This window comes from Acipenser ruthenus, unplaced genomic scaffold (assembly GCF_902713425.1).
Source record: "Acipenser ruthenus unplaced genomic scaffold, fAciRut3.2 maternal haplotype, whole genome shotgun sequence".
In the NCBI taxonomy this organism is placed as follows: Eukaryota; Metazoa; Chordata; class Actinopteri; order Acipenseriformes; family Acipenseridae; genus Acipenser; species Acipenser ruthenus.
This window is the reverse complement of record NW_026708190.1, coordinates 46,722-62,500: the sequence shown is the minus strand read 5'-3', so window position 1 is coordinate 62,500 and position 15,779 is coordinate 46,722. Positions and strand designations below refer to the sequence as shown.

The following is a 15,779-nucleotide window of genomic DNA, read 5'->3' as shown; positions in this document are numbered from 1 at the left end:
GATCTTGCTGTTTGAAGAGAGCCTGCTGATTAAACAGCCCTGTGTTTGCTCGCTATTGTTCACTCCCAAAGCAAAACAAAACCAGATTGGTACTTAAACAGCAGGTCTAACAAGCAGTAAACACAGCAGAACAGCACCTGCTATTCATACTAACACACACACCTGCTATTCACACTCACAGAGAGAGAGAGAGAGTGAGAGAGACACACACAGAGGGAGGGGGGAGGGAGAGCTATCAGATGCTCTATGCATCTCTCTGGTGTGTGTCTGTAATGTGATTTAGCCAAGGCTATTTTTAGCCAGGCTGCCAGAGACAGCACAGCACAGCGCAGCGCAGCACACACACACACACACACACACACACACACACACACACACACACACACACACACACACACACAATCTTGAGCAGGGTCAGAGGTGACACTGAATTGCTCCCTCCCTCCCTCCCTTACCCCCTAAGAGAAAGGGTGCTCCCTCCAGACCGGGGCAGATTTGAGGCTTGGAGACTGAACTGCTCCCTCCCATGCTGTATTATATAAAGTTACCAAACAGACACAAGCTCCTCAGAGGGTTTCATTCAGAAGTGGGTTAGTCTGAAGTTCTTAGGGTTGTTTTTTTCCCATATAAATCTATGCAAATGAGAGTGCCCACTGTCTCCTCGTCACTGCTCTGGGTGGAACTCTGGAGCTATCCCGGGATTCTAAGTGTCACAGTGTTCCACAGGACAAGGCAAGCCCCAGGTCCTAGTGTCTGTCAGCCTACCATTGGTTCTGTCTGTTAGTGTTCTGTGATGCTGTGCCAGTTCAGTCAGTGAGGGTTAAATGACCACGGGGACTAATGGAAGGCACTCACTTTGAGGGGAAAGACATGAGGCTAGAGACGGAGAGAGCGTGAGAGGGAAGACAGGTTAAAGATTCAATACAACACATGTTCACACTGTCAATATTTAGATCTTGTACTGCTAGCCATGCTTTTAACACTCTGTGTGTGTGTGTGTGTGCGTGTCACTCTACTGCTCACTCTGTGTGTCGGAGCAGGCAAGCGCTCTGCCGCCTGTCCTCAGTGCTACTCTGTATTCACACAGCACAGTGTTGTCTGTGCTCAGCACTACCTGTATCCACTCAGCGCTGAGCAGAAAGGCAATGAGCTAAGAAATGAGGCTTGCATCACTGCCTGCCCTGACAGGACTGGCACAGCAACACATAGCTGCCATTGAGACAGCAAGACAGCAGAGCGCACACTGCAGCACAGCAAGACAGCAGAGTGTACACTGGAGCACAGCGAGACACCACAGAGTGCACACTGCAGCACAGCGAGACACCACAGAGTGCACACTGCAGCACAGCAAGACAACAGAGCGCACACTGCAGCACAGCAAGACGACAGAGCGCACACTGCAGCACAGCAAGACAGCACAGAGCTCACACTGCAGCACAGCAGAGCGCACACTGCAGCACAGCAAGACAGCAGAGTGCACACTGCAGCACAGCAAGACAGCACAGAGCTCACACTGCAGCACAGCAGAGCACACACTGCAGCACAGCAAGACAGCAGAGTGCACACTGCAGCACAGCAGAGCTCACACTGCAGCACAGCAGAGCACACACTGCAGCACAGCAAGACAGCAGAGTGCACACTACAGCACAGCAAGACAGCACAGAGCTCACACTGCAGCACAGCAAGACGACAGAGCGCACACTGCAGCACAGCAAGACAGCAGAGCGCACACTGCAGCACAGCAAGACAGCAGAGCGCACACTGCAGCACAGCAAGACAGAGCGCACACTGCAGCACAGCAAGACAGAGCGCACACTGCAGCACAGCAAGACAGCAGAGTGCACACTACAGCACAGCAAGACAGCACAGAGCTCACACTGCAGCACAGCAGAGCACACACTGCAGCACAGCAAGACAGCAGAGTGCACACTGCAGCACAGCAGAGCTCACACTGCAGCACAGCAGAGCACACACTGCAGCACAGCAAGACAGTAGAGTGCACACTACAGCACAGCAAGACAGCACAGAGCTCACACTGCAGCACAGCAAGACGACAGAGCGCACACTGCAGCACAGCAAGACAGCAGAGCGCACACTGCAGCACAGCAAGACAGCAGAGCGCACACTGCAGCACAGCAAGACAGAGCGCACACTGCAGCACTGCAAGACGACAGAGCGCACACTGCAGAACAGCAAGACAGAGTGCACACTGCAGCACAGCAAGACAGCAGAGTGCACACTGCAGCACAGCAAGACAGCAGAGCGCACACTGCAGCACAGCAAGACACCACAGAGCGCACACTGCAGCACAGCAAGACACCACAGAGCGCACACTGCAGCACTGCAAGACAGCAGAGCGTACACTGCAGCACAGCAAGACGACAGAGCGCACACTGCACTGCCAGAGCAGCACTGTACAGCACCAGCAGGGGGGTACATGGTTATTAAGGCTGGCTCGTGCTGCGTTGCGGAGGGTGATCTCTATTCCTGCTGGTTGTGGGATGATCTGCTATCTCCCGGTGGTCTAAAAACTGCAGACCCAGCCTCTTCCTGTGTGTCGGTGGTAACGCTGAAGCAGGGCCCCGCCTCTTCCTGTGAGTCTGCAGGGACACTAAAGCAGGACCCGCCTCTTCCTAGGACTGGGTGTGTGTGTGCGGGGGGGTTAAGAGGGAGTGTGTGTGTGTGTGTGTAGGTCTCAGTATTGCAGGGTCTCCGTGTGGAGGTGCAGGGTCTCAGTGTGGAGGTGCAGGGTCTCTATTGCAGGGTCTCAGTGTGGAGGTGCAGGGTCTCTATTGCAGGGTCTCCGTGTGGAGGTACAGGGTCTCTATTGCAGGGTCTCAGTGTGGAGGTGCAGGGTCTCTATTGCAGGGTCTCAGTGTGGAGGTACAGGGTCTCTATTGCAGGGTCTCTATTGCAGGGTCTCAGTGTGGTGGTGCAGGGTCTCTATTGCAGGGTCTCAGTGTGGAGGTGCAGGGTCTCTATTGCAGGGTCTCAGTGTGGAGGTGCAGGGTCTCTATTGCAGGGTCTCAGTGTGGAGGTGCAGGGTCTCTATTGCAGGGTCTCAGTGTGGAGGTGCAGGGTCTCTATTGCAGGGTCTCAGTGTGGTGGTGCAGGGTCTCAGTGTGGAGGTGCGGGGTCTCGGTTCAGCATCTGGCAGGGCTGGTACAGCACAGGGTTCAGTGTCTGTGTGAGGTGAGGGGGCTGCAGCTCTAGAGCACACGCAGCGCCTTGTCATTTTAATGACAGTCTCCCAGACAGGTAATAATTACATTGAATGACTCATCCTCATTAGTCTAACAACTGAAGATATCTCTAATAAAGAGTTGTATGGAATTATACAAAGGGTTATTAATTTACAACCTTCGTAAAAACATAGGAGATCAGTCCCATTATCGCTATGCTCAGCTACTGATCAAAGCATCAGTGTGTGAGTGTGTGGGTGTGTGAGTGTGTGGGTGTGGGTGTGAGGGTCTGTGAGTGTGTGGGTGTGTGGGCGTGTCAGGGCGAGAGGGAGCACAGACAGACAGACAGACAGACAGACAGATACTAGTTTTCTCCCGCTACACAAACACACAGAGAACTCGACACAGAGAACCACCCCGCTCCCACCAGCCCGACACAGAGAACCACCCCACTCCCACCAGCCCGACACAGAGAACCACCCCGCTCCCACCAGCCCGACACAGAGAACCACCCCGCTCCCACCAGCCCGACGCAGAGAACCACCCCGCTCCCACCAGCCCGACGCAGAGAACCACCCCGCTCCCACCAGCCCGACACAGAGAACCACCCCACTCCCACCAGCCCGACACAGAGGACCACCCCGACACAGAGAACCACCCTGCTCCCACCAGCCCGACACAGAGAACCATCCCGACACAGAGGACCACCCCGCTCCCACCAGCCCGACGCAGAGAACCACCCCACTCCCACCAGCCCGACGCAGAGAACCACCCCGACACAGAGAACCACCCTGCTCCCACCAGCCCGACACAGAGAACCATCCCGACACAGAGGACCACCCCGCTCCCACCAGCCCGACGCAGAGAACCACCCCACTCCCACCAGCCCGACGTAGAGAACCACCCCGACACAGAGAACCACCCCGCTCCCACCAGCCCGACACAGAGAACCACCCCACTCCCACCAGCCCGACACAGAGGACCACCCCGACACAGAGAACCACCCTGCTCCCACCAGCCCGACACAGAGAACCATCCCGACACAGAGGACCACCCCGCTCCCACCAGCCCGACGCAGAGAACCACCCCGCTCCCACCAGCCCAACGCAGAGAACCACCCCGACACAGAGAACCACCCCGCTCCCACCAGCCCGACGCAGAGAACCACCCCGCTCCCACCAGCCCGACGTAGAGAACCACCCCGACACAGAGAACCACCCCGCTCCCACCAGCCCAACGCAGAGAACCACCCCCTCTACCACCAGCCCGACGCAGAGAACCACTCTGCTCCCACCAGTCAGGGCAAGAAAGCCTAGAGGAAACAGTGTCAGGTTTCGAGTTTAAAATCAGCTCTGAATTCGAGAGGCTGTCTACTAGAGCAGGCCGTATACTCCGACTGGTGCTTTCTTGAGCGGATACAGGAATCAGTTCGGGTTCGAGGTGCTGGTATAAAACAGGCCAGTTTGTTCTGACAGCTGCAGTAACGTGCCTTTGCTGCTGCTGCTCTGAGGGGCGTGTTGTTGAGATAACACAATGCAATTAGCCTTGTCTCTTTCTCTTCTCATTTAAAAGTGTGGTGCCCGTGATTCAGAACTCAGTGTGTGAGAGACAACAGGCCATTGTGCTGAAATGAGAAGGCCAGACTTTATTTCAATTCAGTAATGTCAAGAAAATGATGTGATAATCACAGGTTCAGTAATTACACAGATTTCATATTCTCTTTCTATTCCTTAATTACAGACTGGTGCACGAAGAGCAGAGACATGATTCTGAGAGCTCCCTCATAGACATATATCTAAGTGCAGGCTCGCCACAGCTCTCAGTCCTAGGTGAAAGTTTGTGTTTATTTTGGGGTGTGGTTGATTACACCCGTGCACATTGTGGGTTAAGCGGAGACAACTGGATATGTCCCTTCACTTTTTCAATGATTTGGAAATGCCCCCCTCACATTGCACAAGTACTAAAACATTTATTTCATGATAATTTATTGATATAAAATCACTAGTCAGTATAGAAGTCAATGGGAAGAAAACTGGGATGGGATCCAGGATCACTGGAGCCGGACCATGAGATGGTGTTTTACTACGAGGATCTGGATCCGGCTCCACTGCCCTGCAATGTTGATCCCATCCTGAGTCTGGGCTCTGTCCCATGCAGCCGTGGGGCAGGTTGAGAGCAGGTGTGTGGAGCTCTGTCCCATGGAGCAGTGGTGCAGGTTAAGCGCAGGTGTGTGGAGCTCTGTCCCATGGAGCCGTGGGGCAGGTTGAGCGCAGGTGTGTGGAGCTCTGTCCCATGGAGCCGTGGGGCAGGTTAAGCGCAGGTGTGTGGAGCTCTGTCCCATGGAACCGTGGAGCAGGTTGAGAGCAGGTGTGTGGAGCTCTGTCCCATGCAGCCGTGGGGCAGGTTGAGAGCAGGTGTGTGGGGCTCTGTCACATGGAGCTGTGGGGCAGGTTGAAAGCAGGTGTGTGGAGCTCTGTCCCATGGAGCAGTGGGGCAGGTTAAGCGCAGGTGTGTGGAGCTCTGTCCCATGGAACCGTGGAGCAAGTTGAGAGCAGGTGTGTGGAGCTCTGTCCCATGGAGCCGTGGGGCAGGTTAAGCGCAGGTGTGTGGAGCTCTGTCCCATGGAGCAGTGGGGCAGGTTGAGCGCAGGTGTGTGGAGCTCTGTCCCATGGAACCGTGGGGCAGGTTGAGCGCAGGTGTGTGGAGCTCTGTCCCATGGAGCCGTGGGGCAGGTTAAGCGCAGGTGTGTGGAGCTCTGTCCCATGGAGCAGTGGGGCAGGTTGAGAGCAGGTGTGTGGAGCTCTGTCCCATGGAGCAGTGGGGCAGGTTGAGAGCAGGTGTGTGGAGCTCTGTCCCATGGAACCGTGGGGCAGGTTGAGCGCAGGTGTGTGGAGCTCTGTCCCATGGAACCGTGGGGCAGGTGGAGAGCAGATGTGTGGAGCTCTGTCCCATGGAGCCGTGGGGCAGGTGGAGAGCAGGTGTGTGGAGCTCTGTCCCATGGAGCCGTGGGGCAGGTTAAGCGCAGGTGTGTGGAGCTCTGTCCCATGGAGCCGTGGGGCAGGTTGAGCGCAGGTGTGTGGAGCTCTGTCCCATGCAGCCGTGGGGCAGGTTGAGCGCAGGTGTGTGGAGCTCTGTCCCATGGAGCCGTGGGGCAGGTTAAGCGCAGGTGTGTGGAGCTCTGTCCCATGGAGCCGTGGGGCAGGTTGTGCGCAGGTGTGTGGAGCTCTGTCCCATGGAGCCGTGGGGCAGGTTAAGCGCAGGTGTGTGGAGCTCTGTCCCATGGAACCGTGGAGCAGGTTGAGAGCAGGTGTGTGGAGCTCTGTCCCATGCAGCCGTGGGGCAGGTTGAGAGCAGGTGTGTGGGGCTCTGTCACATGGAGCTGTGGGGCAGGTTGAGAGCAGGTGTGTGGAGCTCTGTCCCATGGAGCAGTGGGGCAGGTTAAGCGCAGGTGTGTGGAGCTCTGTCCCATGGAACCGTGGAGCAAGTTGAGAGCAGGTGTGTGGAGCTCTGTCCCATGGAGCCGTGGGGCAGGTTAAGCGCAGGTGTGTGGAGCTCTGTCCCATGGAGCAGTGGGGCAGGTTGAGCGCAGGTGTGTGGAGCTCTGTCCCATGGAACCGTGGGGCAGGTTGAGCGCAGGTGTGTGGAGCTCTGTCCCATGGAGCCGTGGGGCAGGTTAAGCGCAGGTGTGTGGAGCTCTGTCCCATGGAGCAGTGGGGCAGGTTGAGAGCAGGTGTGTGGAGCTCTGTCCCATGGAGCAGTGGGGCAGGTTGAGAGCAGGTGTGTGGAGCTCTGTCCCATGGAACCGTGGGGCAGGTTGAGCGCAGGTGTGTGGAGCTCTGTCCCATGGAGCCGTGGGGCAGGTTAAGCGCAGGTGTGTGGAGCTCTGTCCCATGGAGCCGTGGGGCAGGTTAAGCGCAGGTGTGTGGAGCTCTGTCCCATGGAGCCGTGTGGCAGGTTGAGCGCAGGTGTGTGGAGCTCTGTCCCATGGAACCGTGGGGCAGGTGGAGAGCAGATGTGTGGAGCTCTGTCCCATGGAGCCGTGGGGCAGGTGGAGAGCAGGTGTGTGGAGCTCTGTCCCATGGAGCCGTGGGGCAGGTTAAGCGCAGGTGTGTGGAGCTCTGTCCCATGGAGCCGTGGGGCAGGTTGAGCGCAGGTGTGTGGAGCTCTGTCCCATGCAGCCGTGGGGCAGGTTGAGCGCAGGTGTGTGGAGCTCTGTCCCATGGAGCCGTGGGGCACGTTAAGCGCAGGTGTGTGGAGCTCTGTCCCATGGAACCGTGGGGCAGGTTGAGCGCAGGTGTGTGGAGCTCTGTCCCATGCAGCCGTGGGGCAGGTTGAGCGCAGGTGTGTGGAGCTCTGTCCCATGCAGCCGTGGGGCAGGTTGAGCGCAGGTGTGTGGAGCTCTGTCCCATGCAGCCGTGGGGCAGGTTGAGCGCAGGTGTGTGGAGCTCTGTCCCATGCAGCGCAGGATTCAATAGAATAAACAGCAATGAGAGGGCAGTCGCTCTAACTGCTCTGTACGGAACACAGTACTGCAGAGATTCAATCAGCCAGTCTCTGTGCTGTCTCTGTGTGTTTATTTGGAGCTCAGGGCTCAGTCTGTCTCTCCTTTCTTCACAAAACTGGCTTGGTTTCGTTGTTGTAGAGATTCTTGGACTGTGATTAAATCAATGAACTAGGTATGGTATTGAAGATGAACCCGCTTTATATCCTAATTGCTGTGCAGGCATGATTTGTGATCTAAAGCGGATGTGATAAAGTGGGTTTCATGTTTGCCTATGACAGCACATTATGAGAAGAAAACAAAAGAAAACTAACGTGAATTACAGAGCATTCAGCCGTTCTTTACATGTAAACACATGCATGTACACAGGAGTTTACTACAGGACACATACGCTTGGATTCATTAACCGGAGCGAAACAAGCATGAATTGTCGACTGATGACAGCTATCAATTTGGCACTTGGTGCTTTTTGTGTGCGTTTGTATGGACTGTCTTAAAGAAGAAGAATGTGGTGAGGTTGGTGTTTAGTCACTGAATTGAATCTCGTTAAGACCCGCCCACGCAGCATCTGACAGGCTGCACAGAATGTCAGTTTATCAGCCGAGATGATTATTGGTTGTTAGTTGCGTTGGTAATTATTTCTATCATGTGGTTACTTAGTAAAGTCCGGTCACGCAGCATCTGACAGGCTGCACAAAACGGGACAGTAAGCAGGTTTGTAAGATGATATTAAGAGAAGCGATTTCTCAGAGAACTGCTGGTGCATGGCGAGTGGTTTTTCAAAAACGATGTTAATAAGCAGTATGTGAGAGAATACGAGTTCATCTGTATTTTACTATGGGAAACGTACAAAGCATGAAAGCACTGGAGGAGACATTGGGCAATATGAATAGCTGTGAAAGAATGCCATTAAAATCAATTTAACATAATGTGGTGGTCCTAAATCCCTTTAGAAGGAACACGCAGTTACTGAACCCCTTTAGAAGGAACACGCAGTTACTGAACCCCTTTAGAAGGAACACGCAGTTACTGAACCCCTTTAGAAGGAACACGCAGTTACTGAAGCGCTTCCAGAATGTGCTCGGTTGCTTACTCTGCTATAGCTCTGCGACAGACCTAAATGAGACATTGTTTATGTAACGATCATAATTACATAATTACACACCAATTATACAGCAGAGTTGGAAATTCAGCCGACTCAAACAAAAACAAAAAGAAATGGAAAAAATGAAAAGCAGAGAGGCGTTTGTATCGCTGTGCTCAATGAATCGTGCTTCTCCGGCTAGTTCACACCGACAGCAACTCTTGAAACACAATTCGAAGAATCGCTCAACAAATACACACACGCACAAGTAATCACACCTCTCTCTACCTGTGCACACGCACACACACACACATAGGTAATCACACCTCTCTCTACCTGTGCACGCACACACACGCACACAGGTAATCACACCTCTCTCTACCTGTACACACGCACACACACACACACACACACACACACGCACACAGGTAATCACACCTCTCTCTACCTGTACACACGCACACACACACACACACACAGGTAATCACACCTCTCTCTACCTGTGCACGCACACACACACACACAGGTAATCACACCTCTCTCTACCTGTACACACACACACACACACACACACACACACACACAGGTAATCACACCTCTCTCTACCTGTGCACACACACACACACACACACACAGGTAATCACACCTCTCTCTACCTGTGCACACACACGCACACACACACACAGGTAATCACACCTCTCTCCACCTGTGCACACACACGCACGCAGGTAAATCACATGCCCATCAGGTGTGCACACACTAAGCAGGGTTGGGAAAGGTTGCAAAGAAGTCCAGGGGAGTCAATGCCAGGGTAAAGGCGCCTTGCATCACCACACTATCTCCCAGCCTGGTCTCTAACCAGCTGCGGGCCTTGCTGGTGTGTGTGACCGTCCTGCGCGCCCCGATTGAAACAGTTTTCTATCTCTGATCACATTTCTCCACATAACCTTGTGCTGCTTCAGCCGAGGACACTCACGCCTGCTCCTCTGCGCTGCACAGTAATTATCGCCAGCCCGGCCAGGCTCGCTCGGAGGGACGGTCTCAAGTGCCTTTCTCTCCAGGCTGAGATACAAATGCCCTCTCTACCCTTGCATGCCCGCGCTGCTTCCCGAGCGCGGATTAACAGCAAGCTCCCTCCTCAGCTGCTGCCGCTTTACATTTATAAGCAGAGAATTTAAAAAATAAAAATGATAATACAATTAACGACAATGTCCAATAAGCATCATGATAGCAGCGCGCAGGATACACGCCCAGCCTGACAGCACGTGTTGGACGGTACCGGAGGGTATAATGTCAGGAACGGGTTCAGTGTGAAATTGTTGAATAATAATTCTAGCAATAACCAGTCTCCTAGCTGATGAAAAGCGACTAGTCCACGATTCTATCACAAACAGCAATCCATATATACACACATAATACAATACGATGTTATTACAAGGACCGTGTGGGATTTCGAGAACGACAATGTAATGAATCCAGCCTCCTGTCTCTCCGCCCTGTGAACAAACTGGAATGAGAGACAGCAAGCGCGGCGCTCAGCAATCACACTCACACTCACACACTCACTCACTCTCTCTCTCTCTCTCTCTCTCTCTCTCTCTCTCTCTCTCTCTCTCTCTCTCTCTCTCTCTCTCTCTCTCTCTCTCTCTCTCTCTCTCTCTCTCTCACACACACACCGGGGGCTGCCTGCAATTCAATTAAGCCTGTGCGTTTTAATAATAATAATGCAACTCCATACAACAACAAAAAAACCCTCTTCGATTGACGAGGAACAACCGGCACAGAGTCCCACAGTGGGGCTGTGTTAGATCCCCGGAGTCCCACAGTGGGGCTGTGTTAGATCCCCGGAGTCCCACAGAGGGGCTGTGTTAGATCCCCGGAGTCCCACAGAGGGGCTGTGTTAGATCTCCGGAGTCCCACAGTGGGGCTGTGTTAGATCCCCGGAGTCCCACAGAGGGGCTGTGTTAGATCCCCGGAGTCCCACAGAGGGGCTGTGTTAGATCCCCGGAGTCCCACAGAGGGGCTGTGTTAGATCCCCGGAGTCCCACAGTGGGGCTGTGTTAGATCCCCGGAGTCCCACAGAGGGGCTGTGTTAGATCCCCGGAGTCCCACAGTGGGGCTGTGTTAGATCCCCGGAGTCCCACAGAGGGGCTGTGTTAGATCCCCGGAGTCCCACAGAGGGGCTGTGTTAGATCCCCGGAGTCCCACAGTGGGGCTGTGTTAGATCCCCGGAGTCCCACAGTGGGGCTGTGTTAGATCCCCGGAGTCCCACAGAGGGGCTGTGTTAGATCCCCGGAGTCCCACAGAGGGGCTGTGTTAGAACACCGCACAATAACACAGGGCTGCTGAAACAAAAGACAACAGCACAGGTATAGGACTGGATTCAAAACGAAACGAGCTCCTCCGTCTCTCACGCAAATACCTTCAATAAACAACAAAACAACAATAACAATAATAATAACGGATAGTTTGGAATATACATTTTCTATATAACAGATTCCCTGTCACTCGAAAGCATGTCGAATCACCCTGAGCTGAGCGACTCTGATCTTGAGACGCGCGTGGAATAGACAAGGAGAGAACGGGAAGAAGATATTTATACAAAAATAATGAAATACGTCAGGGTGGGAAAAAATGAAAGTCCAGTCTCAGAAAATAGCAGCAACAACGATAATGATCATAATAATCAAAATGTTCGCATTATTATTAATGTTATTGTGAATGCATTAGCAACGATAGCAGGCACGGTTACATAATCCTTACACCCAGAAAACGCGTCTCAGTAATAATAGACTAATAATAATAATAATAATAATAATAATAATAATAATAATAATAATAATAATAATAATAATAATAATATCACGGATTCTGTAGAAGCGACGGGCGATTACGTGAATTGCATATCTGTTGCACGCTCGTCTATCTTGTTTCTAAATCCACTGTTCTCCAGTTCGGTGAAGCAGGTGTTTCCAAAGCAAGCGCCGCTCTTTCCTTTCATCTCTCGTTTTCAATCAAATCAAATGACCTCAGCTATGGAAGCGAGCCGCGGCGGGCATTGGAAACACACACACCGTGCAAACACGCTCGCTGCTCGCACACAAAGCAAACTTACTCAAGAACACAAATAAATGCAATGAATGCGTTCAATAAAGAAATCCCACAAAGCCAATGTGAGCCGCGTGCATGCGTCCTGGTGCGACAGAAACTGCCCGCAATTACTAAAGCAGTTTGACCTTGTTAACGTGGATCTGAGATCTGATCTGATCGCTACGAGCTGCACACAACAGGTCTGTCTCTGCGAGACGGGGATCGTTAGGGGACACAAAGTGACAGCAATGGACAGACGAGAGATAACAGTACTACTGACAATCAATAATGAAGTAAAAATAAAAAGCATCCCACCCCCTCCGCGTGCACTGGAGAGAGACCCTCGTCTCTTACCTTGCCTGTGGCTCTCCGTGTTGATGTACATGGCGGTCTAGTTCCCCGGTCCCCGTCTCTCTCTCTTTGTATTTTACAGCAGTGGTTGGCTCTTCTGCCGCCCGGTCGCTTGTTTGTATTTGCCGGACAAGCTGCACGGTACTCGTTACTGTAGTGGTGAGTGTTGTGCTGTGATGTGCCACTTCTCCGCAGAGCTGGCTGTAGCGTGTTTAATTCGGGGCTGCTTGTTATGAATCTGTAGAAGCGATCTCTACTCGTGGATCAGTGTTTGTGTTATACTAGCTGTGCTGTTAGTACGATATCCTGCGAGTCATCTTCATCATCGCTGGGCTGCTCTCTCTCTCTCTCTCAAAAAAGCGCGGAGAGAGAACACAAACACAGCACAGCTCTGGATAAGTGAATTAATGAGATTTTAAAGGATTCATGAATTCAGAATTAAAGAAATAGAAGCGTGCTACGGAAAGGTCGTCACCTCTCCCAACAGTCCTTGAGAAAATAATTCACTCCGGCAGACACTTTGGGGGAGTATTATACTCTAAACCCCAGCAATGCTTGAGACGGCGGTGGAGGTACAGCAGCGCAGAACAGCGTGTCGAGCTACACTCCCCCGAAGAGCTAAGCAGGGCGCCGCCGCACAGGTATTTCGTACTGTAGACAGGTGTAGGGGGTTAGGCGCTGCTCACACAGGTGTATTTATTGGCAGTCGTACAGCACGGGTATCCTGTCGGACTCACAGTCACCTTTACCCAAATCCGAACCCAGACAGTCTTAAAGGCGTGGTCCGGGGGGCGTGGTAACGGGGATTTTATCGAAGGTGAGGGTTGTTGCATCACAATTCTAGAACGGATTGCGGGACCTGCATTATAATCCCTTGGTTTCTCTGTCGCCTCTTGTACTCTCTCCTGTCCCAGAAACTCCCAGTAGAGCCCTGCCCTTGTGAAAGTCCCCGTCATCACTGACCGTGCTTTACCGAGCAGGAATCGAGCGCGACCCTCACCCGGGCTGCACCCTGACAGCACTGCGCGCTAGTGAAGGGTACCGGCCGGACTGAACGCCCCTGTGTGAAGCTGTGAGTGTGCTCCGCGAGACCCCGAGAAGGAAAGTAAATGAGGTTTCAAAATGATTTCGCTAAAATAATTTACTTTAATTATTAGCATTATGTTATTTTTTCCAACATTACAAATGTGTAATACTACTACTACTACTACTACTACTACTAATATGAAAAGATTAACTTCTTAAACGAATCGAGAGAAGTACATGATTACAATGGTGTCTTTACATTGAAAAGTCCTGATGAAACCCTGGACTTGCAGGTCCACCACATACACGCAAATACACACAGATACACGCAAATACACGGCAATACACCCAGATGCACGCCAATACACACAGATACACATATATACACGCAAATACACACAGATACACACAGAGATTCGTGGGCAAACACACGCGCGCACACACACGCACACATCAGTGGTATCATGCGGAATGGAACACGCTAAAAACTGAAAAGACACTCTTTGCTACACAGCTGATTGAAACTGCAAGGAGAGAGGGAGTGTGTGTGAGAGAGGGAGGGAGAGAGGGGGTGTGTGAGAGGGAGGGAGAGGGAGTGTGTGAGAGAGGGAGTGTATGTGAGAGAGGGAGGGAGGGAGTGTGAGAGGGAGGGAGAGAGGGTGTGTGTGTGTGAGAGGGAGGGAGAGGGAGTGTGTGTGAGAGAGGGAGTGTGTGTGAGAAGGAGGGAGAGAGGGAGGGAGTGTGTGAGGGAGGGAGAGGGAGAGAGGGAGTGTGTGTGAGAGAGGGAGTTGTGTGAGAGAGAGGGAGGGAGAGAGGGAGTGTGTGTGAGGAGGGAGAGAGGGAGGGAGTGTGTGAGGGAGGGAGAGGGAGAGAGGGAGTGTGTGTGAGAGAGGGAGTTGTGTGTGAGAGAGGGAGGGAGAGAGGGAGTGTGTGTGAGGAGGGAGAGAGGGAGGGAGTGTGTGAGGGAGGGAGAGGGAGAGAGGGAGTGTGTGTGAGAGAGAGGGAGGGAGGGAGAGAGGGTAAAGACAGCACTGGAGAGCTATGAGTGGAGTGTTTTGTGTGAGGGTGTGTGTGTGAGAGGGAGTGTGTGTTTGTGAGAGGGAGGGAGGGAGAGAGGGTAAAGACAGCACTGGAGAGCTATGAGTGGAGTGTTTTGTGTGAGGGTGTGTGTGTGAGAGGGAGGGTGTGTTTGTGAGAGGGAGGGAGGGAGAGAGGGTAAAGACAGCACTGGAGAGCTATGAGTGGAGAGAGAGGGAGGGAGAGAGGGAGTGTGTGTTTGTGAGAGGGAGGGAGAGAGGGTAAAGACAGCACTGGAGAGCTATGAGTGGAGTGTTTTGTGTACGCAGCTCCGTGATTGGCTGAGAGGGGCCGGGTGAATGATGACTCACTTATGCCCCCTGGCTGTGCCCCCCAGAACGACGCACAGTTTACTTAGAAAAACAGAACTGCTGGAGTAGTCGAGAGGGAGGAGAGGGGGAGGAAAGAGGAGAGGGGGAGGGGAGGAAGGGGGAGGAGAGGGGGAGGGGAGGAAGGGGGAGGAGAGGGGGAGGGAAGGGGGAGAGAAAGATGAGATATGACATGTGAGATACAAAATATGAAATTAAACTGATCTGGCCTGTCAATGTTTATTGTAATCAATGTGATTACAAAGTGATTACAATGCAAAATGCAATGTTTGACCTCCAGAGACCGTTAATCAGTGCTGAAGAGGACTCTACTTGGTTGTAGTTTTGTGTTTTCCTTCTAGCTGTGAAAATGTTTCTCAACTGCATGTCGTTATTTTATTGTATTTTCTACCTCTCTCGCTGTCCTGCTGAAAGAGCCCCCTCCAAAAAGGGGGGCTCTCTTCTGCTTAAACTGGGGTTCCCTAATCGTGAGGAGCCGGGACCCTCACCTTTTAAATGTCCATATTCCACATAGATATAGATTTAGCTTCTGCACGCCGTCGCATCTCATCCAGGGAATGGAGGGCTGTTTAAATCCATTCTGAGCAGGTCTAATGAGTTACAAACACCCAGAGGAGATGAGATTACCGTTGGGCAGTAAGTTGGTCCTCATCGGTGTTGTGCTGTTAACAGCAGGCTTTGCTCTGTCCTTCCTGCCGGTAGCTCTGTTTTTAAACCCGGCTCAATTTGTTTTTTTAAAGCTGCAATAACCGGGAGCAAACCTGCCTGTATTTGCTGTCAATTGAGCCATTTCAATAAATAATGTGCCTGAGGAGGTTCAAACTGCCTTTTCCCTGGCTGCTGCTGCTGCTGCTGCTGAGGGATGGTTCGTATTTCATTGAGATTTAAACCCCTGGGAGCTCCAGGAAAAGGAACTGAACGATCCCAGTGGTCCGGTCCGGAGTACTGACCATCCGATCGGGAAGATAATCTTTATAAACTTTATAAACAGATTCCTATTTTCCTATCCAGAGATCTGAACGGCCATTCCTATCCATATCTATACATTCCCATATGTTTCTATAATTATCCACGGATCTGTAAGAACTGGCAACATATTTCTTTCATTTCCTGTTTATTTCTATAAATATCTAGAGAAT

General features: G+C 52.4%; 1 protein-coding gene across 2 annotated transcripts in view; it reads right to left on the bottom strand.

The window, feature by feature from the left end:
* The window catches only part of LOC117432328 (synaptotagmin-7), a 54,719-nt gene extending 41,980 nt beyond the window's left edge, over positions 1-12,739 (bottom strand). Inside the window, exon 1 of one of the 2 annotated variants that reach the window (XM_059020233.1) lies at positions 12,212-12,739. In XM_059020233.1, coding sequence (XP_058876216.1) covers positions 12,212-12,242 — 31 coding nt within the window. In that variant the 5' untranslated portion in view covers positions 12,243-12,739. The remainder of the gene's footprint in view (positions 1-12,211) is intronic. The other variant, XM_059020234.1, reaches the window with a different exon arrangement.
* Between the last annotated feature and the right edge of the window lie 3,040 nt (positions 12,740-15,779).